The following is a 22302-nucleotide window of genomic DNA, read 5'->3' on the forward strand; positions in this document are numbered from 1 at the left end:
GCAAGCAGATAGAAATAAGGTACAATATTCAGTATAATAAAAATAGAAAATACTGAAACGCTCAAAGGATCAAGCAGCAAATGGTGGAAGAGAAATAGTTAATATTTCCGTTTGGAGACCCGTCATCAGAATTTAGTTTAAAGTTTTTAAGTTTGGGAGAGATGAAATATCTATCTGATCAGGTGAAACTTGGTCAGATATATGAACAGGCCAATTTGAAAGGGATTTTAACCAACCTGATCTCCCGGTGGCTGAGCACTTAAACTCCCCCTCCCATTCCCAGTCTGACCTTTCTGTCATGGGCCTCCTCTGAGGCCCACCGGAAATTGGAGGAACAGCACCTCATATTTTGCTTGGGCAGCTTGCAGCCCAGCGGTATGAACATTGACTTCTCCAACTTTAGATAGTTCCTCTGTCCCTCTCTTCCACCCCCCCTTCCCAGTTCCCCCTCTATCTTCCTGTCTCCACCTATATCCTTCCTTTGTCCCGCCCCCCTGACATCAGTCTGAAGAAGGGTTTCGACCTGAAACGTCACCCATTCCTTCTCTCCTGAGATGCTGCCTGACCTGCTGAGTTACTCCAGCATTTTGTGAAATAAATACCTTCGATTTGTACCAGCATCTGCAATTATTTTCTTACACTAATTTGAAAGGGATTATGCTTTTGCTATATCAATAGCAGGGCTGTTAATAGAGTGAGGAAAACTGAGACAGTATGGGTCAGTTTTGAGACAATGTGGGCTAGGAGAAATGTCGTGGGTCAAAAATGGCTAGTTCCTATACAGATAGATGTTGCCTAAAGTGCTGGGTGTTCCAGCATTTTGTTTCTATTAAAGATTTCCAGCATCTGCAGTTGTTTTTTGATTTTTCAGTGTTAAGATACAGGCTTGAAGTGATAAATGGCCTTAATCCTCTAGAACATAATAAATAGGAGCAGTGGTTGGCCATTCGTGATCCTCAAGGCAGCTCTGTCATTAACAAGATTATATGATCTAACTTCTATAAGGACACCCATTTCCCAATCCCTTGCCATATAAAACAACAAAACAATATTTTTTTGCAGCAAGTGGACAACATAATAACTTTCCTTTATTATATTTCACATACCATGTTGTTATCACTCACTTAGCTGGAATATATCCCCTTGAAGCCCCTCTGCATCCTTGTGTCTACCTGCATTCCCATTGTTTTCATATTATGATCTAACTTGGAAATGTTGCACTTAGCCCCCTCAGTCAAATCGTCAATGTAGACGATGAACAGTTAAGAACAGAGTACCAATCCAAGTACCCCGTTAGTCATAGCCTGACAACATGAAGAGGACTGTTTTACTCCTATCTTTCTCTCTGTTAGCCTACACATCATTTACGTTAGTATAATACCATTGATTCCTTGTGCTTTAACCTTAATCACCAATCTTAGATTTTTTTTAAAAACTTCTGAAAATCAAATTACATTCATCACATTTGTTTATTCCTCCATCTGCTGTAGTGGGTACATGCTCACAATCCAATAGTTAATCTAGCCAGATTTCCTTTCAATAAATTAATGCGGATTCTGCTCAATTGAATTATTTTCAATGTATCTTCATACCACAGAATCGCTGTGGTTACTTTCTCCTAGCATTTCCAGAATTTGGAATATTATAATCAGACCATCCTCTATTTCTGCAGCTGCCTCTGTAGATTTATTTTAACATTGTATTAATCTTCATGGTCATGGACATCTCTAATTGTACTACTTTTCCTTTTACTCCCATTGGACCCTTGGTTCTCCAGTATTTCTGCACAGTAATGTTTTGACTTGTTTTGAAATAATTGCAGCCATATTTAATATCCTACTGTATTTTGGTTGCAAATTTTCATTTTTGTAAATCTGGAACACAATTGTAATTTATTATGAATATTTGAGATCCACTGTCATCTTTAAGATTAATGACAGAAGCATGGCAAAGATGGGACCTCAAGCAGATCTATTTATTGTATTAGCCTACTGTGGAAACAGAAGCAGATTATGGTTTTATCTATACACTAGATGCATGATGTTAGAAAAAGGAGGTTTCTCTCACTTTTAGCACTAGATATGGTAGGATGTTGAGAGTTGATATCCAGCCCAAAATGTTGTCGTCTTTTGACGAACACTTTAATATGCTTTATTCTAAACTGGCTTTAAGGCAATGCATCGCTGCCTCAGCGGGCTTGATTCTGATCCTGTTATGCTATCTATATGGAAATTGCATGTTCTCTCTGTGATTGCATGAGTTTTTCCCAGGTACTGCGGGAAATATGCACCCATACTTTCATCTAAAAGACAAACTAGTGAGTTATGGCACCCCAAATTAGTATGAGCCACAAAGGATAATAGGAAAAAAATACTGGAGGAACTCAGCGGGTCAGGCAGCATTTGGGGAGGGAAATGAACAGATGACGTTTCAGGTCAGTATCCTTCTTCAGATTCAAAGACATTTGTGAAGAAGTGTCCCGACACAAATAGTCTATCCATTTACTCTAAACTGGCTTTAAGGCAGTTAAACTTGCATGAAAGTTAATCCCAGTCATTTAGATATGAAACCCCAATAATCTGATCAGTAAAAATATAAATAAATCTCCTTAATCAGCAACCTGAATACAAGGTTATATCTGTGTTAATTTGTGTGGGAAATCACTGCATTCAGGATATTTATTGATCTACATGTGACCTGCATAAAAGTTGAATTGTATGAATTGCACAACAGGAAGAAAACAATGTGGAGACTTGAATCAGTTTTGTCTTTTTTTATCTTAAAGAAGCAGATTCTACTATTTTCATTGAGCCCATCACAGAAGAGCGTGCTTCTCGAACCTTGTACCGAATAGAACTTCTCCGGAAAGTTCGGGAGCAAGTGTTGCTCCATGCTCAACTGGATGAGCGATTCAAGCTCTGTCAGCCAAGCATGGACCTGCCTGAATGGTGGGAGTCTGGAAAACATGACAAAGATTTATTAGTTGGTGCTGCAAAGCATGGAGTTAGCAGGACAGACTATCATATTCTAAATGACCCTGAACTATCTTTCCTGGAGGCCCATAAAAACTTTGCCCAAAGCAAAGGGGCCAGTCAGCGGACCAGTACACCTTTCCAAAACCAGCCTATTGCCTGCGCGAGCCAAATACCTTCTGTTGGTGTTGCTCCGGCCACACCAGTCCAAGAAGAAAAATCTTCAGAACAAGCTGATTATGATAACAGTCAAACTGAAAATGAACGGAAAAGTCCTGTACCAACAGCTCAGGATGAGCAAGTAGCAGAGTCTTCTAAGGAAGATGGGGAAACAAATTGTGCAGAGAACACACAAATTGATTCTGATTGTCAGGATACCTCTGAGCTATTGTCTGTGAAAGTTGAGCATGATGCTAATGATACCTCAGCCATGGGTACCAAAATGCTTGCTGATTCTGAAGAAAAGGAATTCAGACCTAAATTACTATTTGAGAAAGGGTCAGAAGATGATGATGACAATGAGGATGATGACGATGATATTGATGATAAGTCAGAAGAATCATCTCAACCTGAAGGTACCTTGTGTAAAATGAACAATATCTGAGTCCCTAACGCATAATTTGGTTGCTTGTGCAAATGCCTTCTGCTCTTAAGGCCCTGTAATTTATTTCAATTGGGATTATTTTGACCTTGCAGGCAAATTAAGAAAGTTGTCTTCCAATAAATCTTAAGGGTTTTCTATATTTGCATTTTTAAGAAAGTTCAACATGATGTTTCATACACAAAAATCAGTTTTAAAAATTTGCGTTGAAACATTGAACTTCTTTATGACTGCAATCAAAATACTAAAGTGATTGAATAAGGTATGTAGGTTAATTGGCTGGGTAAATGTAAAAATTGTCCCTAGTGGGTGTAGGATAGTGTTAATGTGCGGGGATCACTGGGCGGCACGGACTTGGAGGGCCGAAAAGGCCTGTTTCCGGCTGTATGTATATGATATGATATGATAATGAATGCTGATTCCCATCCTGTGTACTCGTGGTAACTTTTTTAAATTTCTCAGAGTTACGGATACCTGTAAAGAAAATTCCAATATTAAAGCAGTCAATAGCAGAGCATCATGCAAGGTGGCTGTGAGCTTTTCAGTGTTTGTACAAGCCAAAGATCCCCAAGTGAAAGACCAAGAGTGCCTCATCAGAATATTAGTGGGTTTTTTACGTATACGGTGTTGTGAGCCTATCGAATGTTGCTTCAGTTCGATGTTCAATGTTTTTAGTGATGAATAAAATCAGGTTATTTGCAGTGTAAGCATTTATGTGATAATATTATTCCTGTTGGTTAAAATTCAATAATCACAACATGAGTGAAAACCAGCTTGTTGGATTGGATGGCAGTGGTGCAGGTGATTTAGTTGCTACCTTGCAGATGCAGTGAACATGAGTACAATTCTAACTTTAGTGCTGTCTGTACCGACTGTGCACATTCTCCTTCTCCTTCTTCTTCTTGTGACTTTGTGGGTTACTATAAATTGGCAATAGTGTATCGGGAGTGGTAAAATATGGAGAAACTTAATGGAAACTAGATGAAGTGGACCCGTTGGGCCGAAGCCTCTCCTGCATTGGTGCAGCACCCTCCCCCCCCCCCCCCCCCCCCTCCTGCCCCCCTCCTCCCTTCCCCTCACTCCTCCTCCTCCTCCTCTCTCCCTCCCTTCCTCTCCCCCTCCCTCCACCTCCCCTCCCCCTTCTCCCCCTTTACCCTCCCCCTCCCTTCCTAGGAGAAAGATTTAAACTTGTGAATAACTTTAAAAATATAACCGATTTCAATGAAACGTCTTCCTTAGCACCAAAGGGACGACGGTGAGTAAGATGGGCCTACAATTGTTGCGCTATCGTGTACCGTTTTGGCTATAGTTCAGGAACAAACAAACAAACAAGAGTTTTAGTATGTAGATGTGGAATGGACAAGTCTTAGGGGAAAATTATGGGGGAATGGAGTTAATGTATGAACCAGCAATGATCAAAATGGCCTCCTCCATTATATGGAAATGTGAGATAATATGAAAAATATGAAGAACTGCAGGTTTAGCTTTCAATTTTAATGTCCTTCAGTTAATTTCACATGTATACCTCAGTAATCTGCAATAAGATGATTTACAGTGGTAATTCCCTTTAAACGGATTCAATGTGACTGCATTAGGACGTAACAGTTCTTCAGATGACATGCAAGTCTAACCATCTAGTGGGAGAATTATAATGTCAAGGTACCTTGAATAATTGTACGATAAATTATATTTGTATTTTGCTATTGAACTTTGCACAAAACTAAATAAAGGGATGTTCATCCATTCATAATTTTATGCTTCATTCAGTAACAAGATCGCGGAGTTGAAGTTGTATTAAACTTGCATAATTTTCTTTGCAGCCTGCACTATTTCTCAAGGCAAACATTTTGATGAAGAAAGCAATGCTTCTTTGAGCACGGCCCGTGATGAAACTCGTGATGGCTTTTTTATGGAAGATAGTGAGCCCACAGTAGCTCAGCTACTTCATGAAAGAACTTATTCCTTCTCATTCTGGCCCAAGGTTTGTGTGCATTCAAACCATATTTTCCAATTTTATTATTTTTTGATTTGAGAAGAATGAAACTGGTTCTAATGTCTTTGGAAAATCCTTGTTAAAATCCATTCAGATTTTTGTTTTTTCAATAAAACATAGAGGCTTGTGCTTTTTTTGTTCACAATGAGCACATGACATTCATGTAATAAAGCAAATAGTTTTAATTTAAAATATACTCTTGCAGTCTTCATATTGAGCTAGTACAGCATTTTTCCTCCACTGTCCAAAACAAATCTGTTCAATACAGGCAAGCAACTAAATGATTGTCCTCAGTATATCATCAGTTGGTGCTATGTAAGAGTTATTTCTCAGTTTGAACTGCCTCCTTCAATTTCCCCATTGTAGGCCCCTCCCATATCAATCCTGAGTAGACCAGAACCTTAATGTTGACAGTAACATCTCGACCATGACACCCTGATTACTTAGCTTTCCTATTCAGTTCCAAAAAATGCTGATTACATTTTTAATATGCTTGCAATAATTTGCATGATTTAAAAGTTATTCATTTGCCTGAATACATAAGTCTCAAATAATTTCTTGATCTGAAAATCAAAAAATCTGGTAAGTTTGCATATGGCAGCTATAAAGTATAGAGATAAACTGATTGAGAATACTGGTCCTGTGGGATTATGTTTTAACAGAAGTGTATTAATGAATGGTCTTTACTTTTGAATGTCTCAGTCTAGTGTTTATGTAAACTCTTCCCAGATACAGTCATTAGAAACATCAAAAATCTATATTTGTGTGGATTTTTTTGTATTAAAAATGCTCATATTATATTTCATTTTAAAAATCCTTATTTAAATATGACAAAGATACATCTGTGTATAAATGAATATTTACCAAAATCCTCATGATTGCACTGTTGCAAATTTACTTATACTTAAGCAGATGAATATTTGCTTTCCAGGATCGTGTAATGATTAATCGTTTGGATAACATATGTGAAACAGTGGTCAAGGGAAAGTGGCCCATCAACAGGCGTCAGCCATTTGATTTCCAGGGTATTATCAACTATACCCCCACTTCAGTGGAAAGCCCTCTGCAAAGGAGGAGTTTTACTGAACTCTCCATTGTTGGCCAAGGGAGCTTCAGTGCCTGTGAAGATATAGCAGGTTCTCCTCAGGTGTCGAGGGTAAGTATTGAATATTACTGCAATAAGGTGTTGAATATCACGCTAAGTAAAGAGGAACAAGTCTTGGCTGAGGCACAAAAGAAAAATGGTTTTGCAACCCATTTTATTAGTGATCATACCCCAATATTTGTGGGGGTTAAAATTTAGCTGTCATTCTTGCCCTAGGCTATACAAATGATACAAAAGTGGGTGGTTTTACAGATAGTGAAAATAGTTGTGAAAAATTGCAGCAGGATCTTGATCAATAGCCTAAGTGGGCTGAGGAATGGTTGATGGAATTTAATGCAGAAAAAAATGTGAGGTCTCATGGGCAGGACCTACATAGTGAATGGTAGGGCCCTGGGTAGTGTTGTAGAGCAGGGGGATTTAGGAGTGCAGGTGCATAGTTCCCTGAAGGTGGTCGCAGGTAAAAAGGCTTTTGACACATTGGCCTTCATCAGCCATTGAGTATAGAAGTTGGGAGGTCATGTTGCAACATGAGGCAACATTTAGAGAAGGGCCTGTTTCCACACTTTATCACTCTATGGCTCTAAATCAATTTTTTTGGTAGGGAGAGAGGAAAGGCATAATTGAAAGTTAGATTGTGGCTTTTAATTCTGGTTGAGGACATATAAGCACTTAATCAGATAGTGAACTTTATAGGAAGGATGTCGACAAAATGGAGAGGGTACAGAGGAGATTTACTAGAATGTTGCCTGGGTTTCAGCCAGAGAGAGCTACAGAGAGAGGTTGAACAGGTTGGGTCTTTATTCTTTGGAGCGTAGAAGGTTGAGGGGGGACTTGATAGAGGTTTTTAAAATTTTGAGAGGGACGGACAGAGTTGACGTGGGTAGGCTTTTCCCTTTGAGAGTGCGGAAGATTCCAACAAGGGGACATAGCTTCAAAATTGAGGGACAAAGGTTTAGGGGTAACATGAGGGGGAACTTCTTTACTCAGAGGGCGGTGGCTGTATGGCATGGGCTTCCGGTGGAAGTGGTGGAGGCTGGCTCGTTTTATTATTTAAGAGTAAATTGGATAGGTATATGGATAGGAGGGGATTAGAGGGTTATGGTCTGAGTGCAGGTAGATGAGACTAGGTCAGGGAGAATGGTCGGCGTGGACTGGTAGGGCCGGACAGGCCTGTTTCCATGCTGTAGTTGTTATATGTTATATGGTAGTGTTGCTGCCTTCAACTAGTTCATCTTTTGAAAGATATGATGCAGACTCCTCTTGCTAGAAATAAGGGTTCTGTTCATTATGTCAGCGTTTATTCTAATACTGAAGACCAGTTAAGTTGGATAAAACATAAGTTTACACCAGTGTCAGGTGTTAGGAGAATAAAACTAGTAATTGGCGGAAGGAGGTAAGATTTCTGGCAAGTTTCTGTGTGCACAGTAACATGGGTGTATACAGGAATTTGTGTTACAAGGTTTGCACAACAGCACAAGGTAGTAATGTCAGGGCATATGACTAAGGTTTTATTCTGTTATATAGTTTGAATGATGTTTTATCGGTGTCGGACCTATTCCATTGGATACATTTAAACCAGTATTTTTTTTCTTGAGAAATTAGTTTCACTATCCATTATAGCCAATATCTTGTTGAAACTTTGAGTTTTCATTCTGTTCTCTTTTAGAATAATAATTAGCTAATGCGTGAATGGAGACTGAAGATTAAAGATTATGGAGTTTCGAGCAAAGAAATAAACTAATGGATTAGATATTATTCGATTAGAGGAAGGGTCTCAATTCGAAACATTGACTGTCCCTCCACAGCTGCTGCCTGACGCACTGAGTCTAACTCAGGACTTTTGACTTCTATTTATTTGCCTATGTGTAAAAAGGGAGATGCAGTTAAATTTTGTTTCATACTTTTCTAATTGTTGAAACCCAAATATATAATAAATCGGAGGGCCCTTGGAATTTCAAGGTTTAAATACAAGTAATAGAATTTGCTTATGAATGGAACTAGTTTTGATTTGGTGTCTAAACCCTATATGTTTTTTCATTGCAGGATGATGCAATGAATTTATCAGTTCCAAGACAACGTAGGAGACGACGAAAGAAGATTGAAATAGAAGCCGAGCGAGCTGCAAGGCGAAGAAACCTGATGGAGATGGTGGCTCAGCTTCGTGAGTCCCAGGCAGCCTCAGATAGTGGACAGGAGAGAGCTGTGGATTTATCAAAAGCCTCCAGAGAGGCGAGAAGTTCTACCTCAGTCAGTAACTCTTCAGTTAATCCCAAGTATGTTTTGCCGAATGCCTCTGTGCCAGTATCAGATGCCTATAAAGCCCATGTGGAAATGCTGCAAGCAGGCCTTTCACGAACACCAACTGGACTTATGATAAATGGTTCACTAGTTGATGGGGAAATGCCAATAAAAAGGAGAAGAGGAAGGAGGAAAAATGTGGAGGGACTTGATCTCTTATTTATGAACAACAAACGGACATCATTAAATGCAGTAAGTAACATTTAAAAGGGGAATTTATTTCACAAAATGCTGGAGTAACTCAGCAGGTCAGGCAGCATCTCAGGAGAGAAGGAGGAAAAATGTGGAGGGACGTTTCGGGTCCAGACCCTTCTTCAGACTGATTTAAAAGGGGAAAGCTATTTTTAAATTAATTTATAATTTCTGATCCACCCACATCTTGAGTGAAATCAGGTAGGATCTAGGCAAGACTTTTCATTTATTTGATAGTAAATATGAGAAGATCATATGCAGAAAACGCCTTTGGCATTATACTCAAAAGAGCATTTGTTTGGTGGCTTGAAAGGATAAAAACATAGACAATCCAAAGTGCTTCAAAGCCAATAAAGTAGTTGAGTATTGTGGTTGCTATGGAGTCTTAGAAAACATGGCACTTTGTGTGTGCAGCAAGCTCCCACAAACAGTTATTTGAAAGTCACCAATAAATATTGGCCAAGGCACAAGAAGTAGTCCTTAAAATAGTGCCATCGGTTGTTTTACCTGCATCAGGAAGCAGATGTGGTATCTTGGTTTAAGGTCTCATTTGAAAGTAAGTGGCAGAATTTACCTCACTCCATATGGAAGTTCACAGCAACATCCATGGTGGTTGTGGCATTTATTACCAATCTCTTGGGATGGCAGCTGGAAGCAACAGAGAGTGCAATTTTATACTGCCATCCTCCTTTGTAAATCATTTATTTTTGCATTGTAATAGATGGTTTGAAGTGGGTGTTTTGTTGAAGATGTCAGCGAGTTGCTGTACGGTGATGGAAGGAGTTAGGGTTTTAGTATGCATTAGGTTACAAGTCAAATCAATGGTTTTGTGCAGAAAGACATGCTTCATGAGTATTTTAGAGCTGTACTCATTCAGACAGATATAGAGTATCCCATTGTGTTCATATGTCTTGTAGAAAGTGGCAAAGATTTGAAGAGACAGAAGGCAGGTCTTGCAAAAAATCCCACTGTTGCCGTCACAGAATTTATGTATAACAGTCCACATTGATCATTAAAATTTTGATGTGATGGTTGATTATCATTGAATATCAAGAGGAGGTCGATAGACTTGTTGGGAGTAATCATTTAACAATACTTATTTGATATAATCCTATTTGTCACATTACCCCAAGCCTGAATGTTATTCAGCTTTTGCCGCACGGTCATATTTGCATATTTTCAAATCACAAAACGTAATAAATTTAACTGCTTGGTTTCAGCTTTTTCCCTCCAAATTTTATTTTCCAAAATAAATTCTAATTCTCAAACAGACTTGGTGGATTTGAGCTAATGTTCTCTTAAGCATGGACCCAGTACTTTTAGTGATTCATGGCCTTCTGGAGAGGATTTGTACTTCACCCCTTTGGTGTTCTCCATGATGTTTGGAGTCATTTATGTTTTAATGCAACCTAAGCCCTAGGTGCAGACATGTCTGTGACGGTGTATAGGAAATTTAAATATGAACTATTTGATTAGAATATACAATAAAGTAAAATCCCATAAACTGATTAAAGCCACTGCCCTTTGCCCAATTTGTAAAAGACCAAATTTTCTTCTTGTCTTCAAGTTTTCGTGTACAGGGTCTATTAGTGTAGACAAGCAACTATTTGTTCGAAGTATAGTAATGATGCATTTTTACATGCAGGATGATGCAGAAGTGACCAAAGCTTTTGAGGAGAGCATGCAGACAGCATCACAACTAAGAAACATTCCATCTCCTGGTCAATTGGACCCAGAGGCGCACGTCCCTGTTGTTAACTTGGAAGATGGGACCAGGCTTGTAGGCGAAGCTGCCCCTAAAAATAAAGATTTGGTGGAATGGCTGAAAATTCACCCAGCTTATACAGTGGATATGCCTAGTTATGTACCAGTAAGTACTGTAGTACAACTGTTACCTGATATTGTGTTGGAAAGACAATATCAATTTATTATTAAAAACGTTGAGCCAGTCTTCATGAAGCAAGAGCTGAAACATTCAAGCTTATCCCAGCACCATATTATGGACTGAATGACAAAACACAAGTTTACAAATTATAACTAGTTTTTATATTTATAACTGATTTTGTGCTTCCTATTTTTGGATGATAAAAAAAATCATAAAATTAAAATTTTCTGTTTTTATCTAGATAGCTCCAAACATGATCTAAGAAACTATTCAGTACTTCGTTAATTTGATGGAAGTTGAAACTGTTTTTTGATTTGTTTCCTCCCCGCCAGTGTTTTTGTTGCATTTGTAACATTTTTCTTCCAATGTTATCTTTATAAATCAGCTGCAAATAATATTCTCCTTGGAATTACTGTCAGTTTTCAAAAGCTGTCAATAATTGATCAAATGAAAGTATTTTCAGAATGCACAGCAGTTATTAATATAACACAACATGTGCCAATGACATTAGGAACAAGTATAGAATACAAAGATTTTTGACAGTACTCTGTACAATTATCATTAGACATTGGGATGGGACTCAGTTTGCTTGTTGGATAGGTGGTTCCAATGGATCTGACCCTATACAGGTTAAACACTTCAAAATCAGTGATCCCATTGACTTCAAAAGGAACAAGTCTTTTACTTGTATTTTCTCATTTAATGTTTTTATTTCTGTGTTTTATTTCTGTCATTTTCCTTCAATGTTTAACTTTAGCAATGTGGTTAATTCTGAACCACCCTTTGCCCTCAAAGTCACTAGTTCAAGGGCTACTTGGAGAGGGATTAAAAATGCATGCCTAATCGGTGTGCTCCACATCTAATGACCAAAGAACAAATTTCACCCAATTGTGATGCCATTTGTGTACTCTTCACCCAAACATTATCAAGAAGAGCCAAAATTTAGAAATCCAGAATGCTAATGTGCAACCTTAGGAAGGGCATTGAATGAGAGTATTTTGGGAAACTCCTTGTCAATCCGTTGGAAACACAATTCCAAAAACAAAGTTTTACATGCTAAAAATTTGAAATTAAAACAGAAAATGCTGAAAGCATTCACAAGTCAGGCAACTCGTGTGAAGAGATAAACTGTAATGTTGCAGATCAATGACCTTTCATTGGAACCAGGAAATTAGAATTAAGTTGTAGAGAAGGGGGGAGGGGTGGAGAGAACAAAGGATATATCTGTGATAGAGAAACTGACACAAAGGGCATTTGTGTCAGCGCAGTGGATGTTAGACTTTTAATTGGAGTGATTTGAACAGAAGAAATGTAAGAAAGTGGAGGTAAAGGAGGTCAGGACAGAGCAGGATAAAATGTTACAACTGATATGTAAAATACCGTAGTTGCTGAAAATCTGAGGTAGGAGAAAGCTGGAAATACCCAACGGGTAAGACAAAGTCTGCGGAGAGAGGAAAAAAATAGTTAATATTACACACTTCTGATCAGTTTTGTTTCAAATCAGAAAGGCTGATTATCTGAAATTGTGAATTCCATGTTGTGCTGAGGATTTTAATGTAACTAGTCATAAGTTGAAATGCAGTTCCTCAAACTTGCATTGGAATAGACATAGAAAATAGGTGCAGGGGGAGGCCATTTGGCCCTTCGAACCAGCACCTCCATTCATTGTGATCATGGCTAATCATCCACAATCAGTAATCTGTGCCTGCCTTCTCCCCATATCCCTTGATTCCACTAGCCCCTAGAGCTCTATCTAACTCTTTTAAATTCATCCAGTGAATTGGCCTTCACTGCCTTCTGTGGCAGAGAATTTCACAAATTCACAACTCTCTGGGTGAAAAAGTTTCATCTCACCTCAGTTTTAAATGGCCTCCCCATTATTCTTAGTCTGTGTCCCCTGGTTCTGGACGCTCCCAACATTGGAAATATTTTTCCTGCACCTAGCTTGTCCAGTCCTTTTATAATTTTATACGTGTCATGTGTCATAGGTCAAAGACTGAGGTAGAATTGGGAATGTGAGAGGGGCAACTGGGCACTTGGGTGGTATGCAGTTGGGATGATTCGTAAAATCGAATCTGGAAAGGTCCTTGCCAGTGATCGTTAGAAATACAATTGCAAGAAATCACTCTGCGCAGGAATTCTATGCAGCATCTATCTTTGGAAAGAAGTGATCCCAATCCTAGCCAAAAAAGGCTTTTGTTCTCACTTGTTCCCATAGGCCTCAGTCTAATTTAATAGTAGCAACTGAATTGTCTGCAGTCTGTTCCCTTCCCTTAATTATTTTAGAAAATTAAGTCAAATTATCCAAAATCTACACTGCAAGGATGTGTTGAGACTATGTACCTGCAGGCTGTCTTGAAGCCAGAACTTCTATATTTATGTAAATGGTAATTCCACAGAACAGAATTTGTACTCAATGGGAATGTTTGAATTTCTCATCAAATAAGTGCATGGAATAAAAAAACTATTTAAACAATTTCCAAAATGGTATATATAGAAATTTTAATCATGTGATTTTTTTTTACTGGAATATTTTGTTCAACCATGCATGTTCTAAAATGATAAGTGAATATATAAGTTTTTTCTCTTTCCACAGAAGAGTGGAGAAGTGCTGTTGAGTCCATTTCAGAAGCCTAAACAGAAACGGCATCGCTGCAGAAATCCTAACAAACTGGACGTTAACACTTTGACAGGAGATGAAAGAGTACCTGTTGTTAATAAAAGAAATGGGAAAAAGGTATGACCATGTGAAGATTAAATTGGTAATTGTATGCTGAGGAACAAGACAATTTTAGATCTAGTTTTGTATAATGAGAATGGGTTCATTAAATCTCGTACATGCAAGGCCTTGCAAAGTGGTTGTAATGTACGATTTTGACTTAAAATTGAAAATAAATTAGTTCCATCTGACATCAGGATCTTGAATCTAACAAACCAAATTCCAAAATTATGAGACGCAAGTTGGTTGAAGTAGATTAGAAAACTATATTGAGACGGTAGACAAGCAATGACTAACATTTAAATAAGTTGCAAATCCATAACCCTTTCCAACAGTAGAACTGTTCTGGCTGGGGCAATTAAAAGAAATTAAAGATCAAAACAAAAGCGGTTGCTGAAAAGACCCGTGCACTAGAGTCTTGAAGAGATTATTTTGAAGAAGCTCCTACTCTGCAGAAGCTCCCCAACAATTTATTACCTTTTTTTAAAAACACCACCACTTCTGTCATGTGGACTCTCTTTAAAAATATCACCATTAATTTTGCTGAGTTCTCTGGCATCTATGTCTTTCTCAATAAATATAGATGAGAAATATTCATTTTAACACCTCACCCATTTCCAATGCCTACACACATAGATACCCTCTGAGCTTTAAAGGGCCCTATTCTCTCCTAAGTTACTCTACTACCCTAATATATTTATAGAACCCCTTTGGATTTTCGTTTACCTTATCTGCCAAAGCTTTCTCCTGGTCATTTTTTGCCCTCCTGAAATTACCTCTGGTGTACTCCTACTTAAACATTATATTTGCGCTCTAACTTATGTATGTGCCTTAACCTTATCTACCTCACTACTGCTTTAGATCTCCTGTCTGCCTCTCTAACTATTGAGCCTCCTTTCACTATAGCTATCCCTACCTCCTCCCTTCCCTGCTGTGCATCAGAGCCAGTCTGGCTGCTGCTACTGCTTTCCTCTGAAAGACTATCTCGTCCCTTCATTAACGAGATAATATCCCTCATTAGCCAGGACATTGCAGGTAAGACCCGAAGGGTTATGAGAGAGTTTATAGAACATTGGTTAGGTCACAAATGGAGTAGTGTTCTCATCACTACTTCATAGGAAGGATGAGATTGCATTAGGAGAACGCAGAGAACGTCCATGAGAATGTTCCCTGAGGTGGAGTGGGTTTGTTTTCCTTGGAACAGAGGAGGCAAAGGAGTGTATCAGGTAAAGTTATGGAAAATTATGAGAGGTATATGTAGGGTAGATGGTAAGAAACCTCTGTCCATAGCACAGTTGTCAAAAACTTAGGTTTGGTTTTAGTGGATTTGAGGAAGATCTTTTTCACCCAGCAGATGATTGGAGTTCGGATTACACTTCCAAGTGGGTGGTGGAAATGGTATACTTGTATCACTTAAATATCTGGACAGGCATTAACTTGAATTGCTAAATAATTGAAGGCACATACCAAGTACTGGTAACTGGAATTAGTGTAGATTGGTAATGGTTGAGATGAGCATGGTAGGTGAAAGAACTCTGGCTTCAACTCTAAATATGTGAATTTGACTTGACTCTAAAACTGTTCCTGCAAGTTATTAATACACGTTTTCCATATTTATTAGATGGGTGGTGCCATGGCCCCACCAATGAAAGACTTACCTAGATGGCTTGAAGAAAATCCTGAGTTTGCTGTTGCACCCGACTGGGCTGACGTAGTCAAGCAATCTGTAAGTGTGGCTTGCCTTGTCATAGTCAGCATTCACAAACTAAAATTATGTTTGAGAATCTGTGTAAAATAATGTAAGATTTGCGGATTTAATTTCTCTTGGGGCAGAAATCATAGCCACAAGGACTAAATAAAACACAGTAACGTTTATTTGTTCTGCCCTTCTTCACTTGGCTCCCTTGAAGTTAATAGGATGAACTGTAGAAGTGGAGTCCCAGAGTTCAAGTAGTATGAGTATCAGTGGGTGAATTCCTAGCCCTTTTGATTTTGGAAATGGAGTTTATTTCTATTCAAGGTTAATAATAGGGCACCCAGCTTTTATGACAGATCAGTTAAGGTTGCATGAAGTGATGTGTTTTTGCTTTTTTGAACCAAGTTGTAATTGATTACTTTAAGTTGTAAGACCAAGTTGTAAGATCACTTTAAAATGTCATTATTAAATCATATTATGTGAAACATTATCATGTTTGGTAAAAATTGAGTGGTTTATGAATGGCAGTTTTCTTAAGTATTCCATGCTTTCTTATTTTCGTATGTGATAATGCTCCCAATGATGGAAGGGCGTATTAATTTGGCAGTTGTCCATCAAATCTTGACTGTATTTGGTTTTCCCTAAGTGTTGGCACTGTTGTATGTTGGCAGAATTTAGACTTGAAATTGTACCTTATCTTGTTACTGCAGCATTGAAGCATTTATCTCTGGGTGCACAGTATTTGGAAATTTGAATAGATAATGTAGACGTCTTCAATACCTTTAGTGCTATTAATATGTAATCAAAATTTGTTTTTGAAACTGTAAATCGATGATCAAGTGTACCGTGCAGTTTAGGGTTCTTTGCAGTGACCCTGTTGTTTTATTTTCCAGGGTTTTTTACCAGAGTCTATGTTTGACCGCGTTCTCACTGGACCAGTTGTTAGAGAGGAGGGAGCAAGTAGGAGAGGAAGACGGCCGAAGAGCGAGATTGCCAAAGCTGCTGTGGCAGCTGCTGCTTCGGCTTCAGGTATAAACCCACTACTGATGAACAGTCTTTTTGCTGGAATGGACCTTGCAAGCCTCCAAAACTTACAAAACCTGCAAAGTCTTCAGTTAGCTGGATTGATGGGGTTCCCGTCAGGCCTTGCTACAGCTGCTACAGGAGATGCAAAAAACCCTACTTCTTTACTACCACTGATGCTCCCAGGCATGGCAGGACTGCCCAATATGTTTGGACTAGGAAGCTTATTAAGCAACCCCTTGACTGCGACCGCTAGTACTTCAGCAGCATCGGGTGCAAGTGAAACAGAAAGTGGTATTTCAACTAAGACAGAAAATGATAAAGAAAATGATAAAGAAAATGAAGATAAGGAAATAAACAATGCAGAATCTGCTGTTGATTCTAATGGTGCAAGTTCAAGCTCTTTCACAGCTGCGGCAACTGCTGGACTATCCAACAATCCTCTTGCATTCAACCCATTCCTGCTTTCCACTATGGCTCCTGGATTATTCTACCCATCTATGTTTCTTCCTCCTGGTCTGGGAATGACCTTGTCTGGGTTTCCTCACACTGCACTGGCTGGACTGCAGAGCACAGTAAGCTCAAGTGATGACAAGGAGGATAAAACTGATGGCAAAACTGAAGACAGCAGTTTTATTGAAGGAGAAGCCAACTCAGATGACAGTGATCCTGCGGGAAGCCCCAGTAAACCAGCAGATTCTTCTCTTGGTGAAGATGAATTGGCACAAGCTACAGGGTTGGACTCAATTGAGGGAGAAGATGAGGAAGATGAGGATTAATTACATTTCCAGTTACTTAAGTGTTTTAAAACTCTTCAAGTCGTAGTCCTACTGTTTACATATTCATTAAATGTCCACAAATAGTTTTTTAAGCTATCTCTGTAACATAGTGTAGCAAATTTCCAAGTCATGTTATGCAGATGTCAAAGATGTCTTGGTCATAAGTATTATGCAGTGCATTATTTATTATCCTAGAAGCGATATCAAGTTCAAAATTGTGTCTGAATTTAAGGAATGAAGTTAAAATAAATGCTCTGCTTTTTGTTTTTCACCAATGGTAATTTGTGATACGCAACAAACGTCAATCATGGCATGTGATTGTTAGTGACCGAAGCAGTTTCTGCTGATAAAGGAATAATGAAGATGTATATTTAACATTGCTGTGAAGAGCACAGATGGACAAAAGTCATTGTAGAACATATCTTGCCTATAGATTTGACTGTATATAAAGAGTCCACACTGACAATCCCCACGATAGTGTGAAGGTCTCACCCTGGAGGCACAGCAATAACTTGGCAGCTGTTGAATGTTTTTAAAAAAAAATCTGGACAATAAAAAGCCTGAAGGGTGACACAATTTCTGACATAAACTACAGTTGATTTGCATTGTCTCATGATTTTTTTTTTCTTGTAATGCACTGTTGTAAACAAAATTCAGGTACATTTCTCTAAAGAAAGGACTTTGTTACTTTAGCCACAAAGCTAAACAGCATTACCTCAGTTCTACTAGCATTTGAAGTTTACAAACATGACTTTGTAAATGTATGTTTTCTTTGTTGTGATGTTTTTTAAAAAAATTTGAAAACTGCTATCATGTAAGATAAGATGTAAATTGCTGCCAACTGTAGTAACGATGCTTTTAATAAAAGTGACCCATGATATGCAGTGACATGTACTGTAGAAAAAGCAAAATTCTAGAGAAACCAAATTATGATTGGTGTTCACTAGTTATATTGCTTAGTAGCAATAGAAACACATACCATATTCTGGATCCTGGAGAGATTTTTGGTTTATTGGTGAAGTAAATGTTTACAAATGGACAATACATGTACTTAAAATACAAAGAAATTTAGCTTTATTATTAAACCAATTCAGTATTAGGTATCCTGGTTTCATTATGTTCTGTTCTCTCTTGATCTATTAGAAATGCTGATGGAAAACTGCACAGCATCATTGTAACCATTATGTTGGTAGCAACAGAAATTAAAAGTCTTTTTCGTTGAGCAAGTGCCACGTTGCATAGCTGGTGGAGCAACAGTGGTGTAAACTGTGGATGAGCTAGGGTGGAAAAACAAAATTAAATGGAGTGAGGAGAATCCACACTTCAACACTTAATTATGTTGTAATGCCATACTTGTACATTACAGCTGGTGGAATTATTCATTTCAGGTAGTGAAAAAAAAACTGCAATGGAATTAGCATTGTTATATTTGGCTAGCCTTAGCCAAATTTCCAACAATGTAACTCAATACCGACAACAACCTGCTTGCAGAAATTATGAAATTGTAATGCAGTATTTCTTGTGTGATGTGAGTTTTTCCACGATCGGTGAATAATAAATCCAGTATTGCAGCTTTCAAGCGAAGTTGTTCTGTTTGGAAGTGTGAAGTTTTGGGTTTTCACTCTGGAAATCTGTCCCTCTGTATACTGTTAACCATTTCTTGGAAAACATGCTGTTCAGGTATACATTAAAGGAAAACTAGAGACAATTAATTTGTTTGATATCCAGTATAATTTGTTTTCCCCAGTGGTTGGCAAATCTACCCTTTTATTTACTTCACAATGTCATGCATTGGAGAACTATTGTGCCGTTTGAAGTAAATACCGTAAATCATTTATCATCACTTATTTTTCAGTTATTGTCAATACTTCTCATCACTTTCTTCAGCAACTTGGACACCTGAAGATTTACTACTAAGAATTTAAAAGTTTATTCAAACTGTATTATTCTGGTTATGGTTAGAGGAGAACATTAAAGAGGCAAAGAAATATTCAACAGTTCAACCTCAAATGTAATAAACAGCCCTGAAAAAAAGACACATTAGTCACTAATTTATATGTTAAGTATTTACAGGCAAGTACAGTTTCTCATGTTATTTTACCCAAACTATAAAAAATGTCTTCTGTTTCAAATAGTAAATCTAGCAATGCCTCCCCTAATGTTTTTGAGCTGCTTGGAGCCATAACATTTTATTGCATGTTTCTCCTGGTCTTGTGGCTTAGCACACTAGGGAAGAATTTCCTTTGATTTTCACAACTTGCAATTTAAAGCTTAGCAGCATTTAGTTTGTAGATGTTTTCAAGAATGTCTTAAATAATTATCCTCAACTGTGGCTGGTTCTGAGAGCCAGTTTCCAGCAGTTGGTGTTTTTCATTTTTTGGATTGTATATTTGTTTGTCATTATCAGCAGTAATTGAAATGTTAATGCTGCGTCAATGTATGTGATTTATTCCTATACTGGATTTCTGGTGAATAAACCATGCAGATACTTAATACCTGCTGGATTTGTTGATCAGAATCAAATGTGCTGTAGCAAGAAAAGAGCACATCAATTAAGGTGTCTATCCCTACTTGCTTTTGACTTCCTGCTGGAATCTGTAGCCATGAGGTGACGATGGGAGCAGATGTAACTCTGCCAACACTTTGTTCATGCTCATAATTGAAGTTAGGTTAAGGTGATTCCTCGTGCCGTGAGAACAGAGGAGTAGCCCTTTTCAAGCTTGGTCCCATTCAGTTAGATCGCAGTTGATCTATAACATGTTTCTATGTGGCATCTTGAGGTCACTTACTAGTGTTGGATTAAGATTAAAATATTAAGTTTAGTCAAGTTGTCCTCTGAATTCGGCTCCTTTCAGCCATGGAAATGTAAAGGTTGAGAAAATGTCAAATTTTGGTACTGGAGCTTACAATGCAGCCGTTACAGTATAAATTCTAGACTTAGTGTTAATTGCACTGGAGATCAATCAAATATAAACAGTTAACCCGCAATCCTGCTTGTGTTAAGAAATGGTTGAATAAAGCAGAATAACGGCAGCTTGAAGTGACGAGAATTAAAGTGATAGGCTATATTGGATGCTCAGAATCATGCAGACTGAAAGGAAGTATTCTGCAAAGTGATTCCTGATCTGTTTGGTTCCTCCAGTGTAGTGGAGACCACGTTGTAAATAATGAATAAATACATTAAATTGGAAGAGGTGTAATTGAATTGCTACTCCATCTCAAAGCTTGAAGGGGAGAGGTAAAAGAGCAGATGTTGCCTGGGAATATAGGATGTGATGAGGAGTGAAGCAGGAAATCTCTGACAGAACAGTCCCCTCAAAATGCTGGGAGAAAGATGATATGTCCAGTGTTGGAGTTCCTGATAATGGTGGAAATTATGAAAACATTTGAATGTGGATGTTGGTTGAGTAGAAGATGCGAATGATGACAAGAACTGTCCTTGTTCAGGCTCGGGGAAGAACATGGAAGTGAAGGAAATAGAAGAGATGCAGGTGAAAACCCTGTGGACTCTGGTAGCGTGGTGGCCACAGATAAAGGAAAAGACTCCTAAAGACTTTTCAGCTTGCACGTTATGGAAATGGAGAAACTGCGAGAATAGAATGGAGTCTTTGTCGAATGTAGTGTGGGAGTAGGTCTTCAAAGTTGCTGTGGGCTTATAATGCAAATTTGGTAACCAAATCTGGGGAATAACATGTCAAGAAAGAATTAAACGAGCCAAAGGAAAGTGACAGGTGGAAATAGGCAGTGAAGGCTTTGAATTATTTTGAGTTCTGTGTGAGTGTGGCAAGTAATACTAAAAGAAATATCAACATAATGAAACTAGAGCTGTGGTATGGGCTATTGGGTTTTATCCCTTCCCCTCCCCAAACATGCAATATGTCCAGTGCCACAATGTTTCTGGTCTTGTTCTCCAGAGAAACTAAAACTTCAAAAGAGGCATTGGGGAGCAGCATTTCTTCACGAGCAAGGTGCTACGATAATGACTGAGTAACCTGAGTGTGCCACTTCAAGGCAGTCCAAGATAATTAGTTTTTAAGAAAGGAAATGGCTAAGAACAGCTGTCAGGAAAAATGACTTGGCATGAAGAGTGATCACAAAAAATGGCCTTGAATTTGACGGTGAAGGCCTTTGGTCACCTGGTACTGAGCAAATCCAACATTCGAAGGTATCACAAAATGCTGGAGTAACTCAGCAGGTCAGACAGCATCCAGGAGAGAGGGAATGGCTGACGTTTCGGGTCTAGACCCTTCTTCAAACTGATCCAATCCAACATTCGTGCAGAGTGCAAGCTTTTCATTTCTATATGAAAGTTGCAATGCACCAATCACTCATTCCTCGTCTTGTCTAGAAGCGGAACCAATTGAAGGAGTAGATAGACAAAATGCTGGAGTAATTCAACGGGACAGGCAGTATCTGGAGAAAAGGAACGGGTGAAGTTTCGGGTCGAGACTGCGGGGAGTGAAACCAGAGAAATGGAAGGGCAAGGTGTGAAAACAACAGATCAAAGCAGACATAATCAAGGAAATGTAGCATGGTTCATTGTTGGCTATCGTGAAAATGACAAATAGGCATACAAACAGTAAAATTAATCAGGAGGACAGTGAAACTAGTCTGAGAACTATGATGGGGAGGGACGGAAAGTGAGGGAAAGCAAGAGTTACTTGGGAGTAAGGGAGTGGATACTTTGGCCCACACCTGGGATCATGAAAATAATCAGTAAAAGTACATTGAATAATTCATGTATAGAAGTAAACTCAATTAGGAATGAAATTTAAAAGGAATTTAGCTGAATATTCTAAAATAATAAATAATTGACTTAAAATAATTTTTAAAAACTCACTTTGTAAGTAACATTTAATCATTAGACATTTTTAATGAACAATTAGAATTATTGAAGACCTTAGAATATGAAATGAAATCACTATATTCAGAACCTGCTTATTGTAGTTATGACCAATAACTGAGATATGGTCAATAGAATATTTGTATGAATGCCTTCATCACTAGTTCAGTCATGTACTTCAGCTCTATGCTGCAAT

General features: G+C 38.3%; 1 protein-coding gene across 1 annotated transcript in view; it reads left to right on the forward strand.

Moving 5' to 3' along the window:
• chd7 (chromodomain helicase DNA binding protein 7) overlaps positions 1–18931 on the forward strand; it is a 191466-nt gene extending 172535 nt beyond the window's left edge. Inside the window, exons 32-39 of the mRNA XM_078397437.1 lie at positions 2786–3547; positions 5394–5554; positions 6498–6722; positions 8715–9161; positions 10807–11031; positions 13643–13783; positions 15387–15491; positions 16355–18931. Of these exons, the coding sequence (XP_078253563.1) occupies positions 2786–3547; positions 5394–5554; positions 6498–6722; positions 8715–9161; positions 10807–11031; positions 13643–13783; positions 15387–15491; positions 16355–17263 (2975 nt within the window). The 3' untranslated portion in view covers positions 17264–18931. The remainder of the gene's footprint in view (positions 1–2785; positions 3548–5393; positions 5555–6497; positions 6723–8714; positions 9162–10806; positions 11032–13642; positions 13784–15386; positions 15492–16354) is intronic.
• Positions 18932–22302: the final 3371 nt, after the last annotated feature.

This window comes from Rhinoraja longicauda, chromosome 4 (genome assembly GCF_053455715.1).
Source record: "Rhinoraja longicauda isolate Sanriku21f chromosome 4, sRhiLon1.1, whole genome shotgun sequence".
Lineage (NCBI taxonomy): Eukaryota > Metazoa > Chordata > Chondrichthyes > Rajiformes > Arhynchobatidae > Rhinoraja > Rhinoraja longicauda.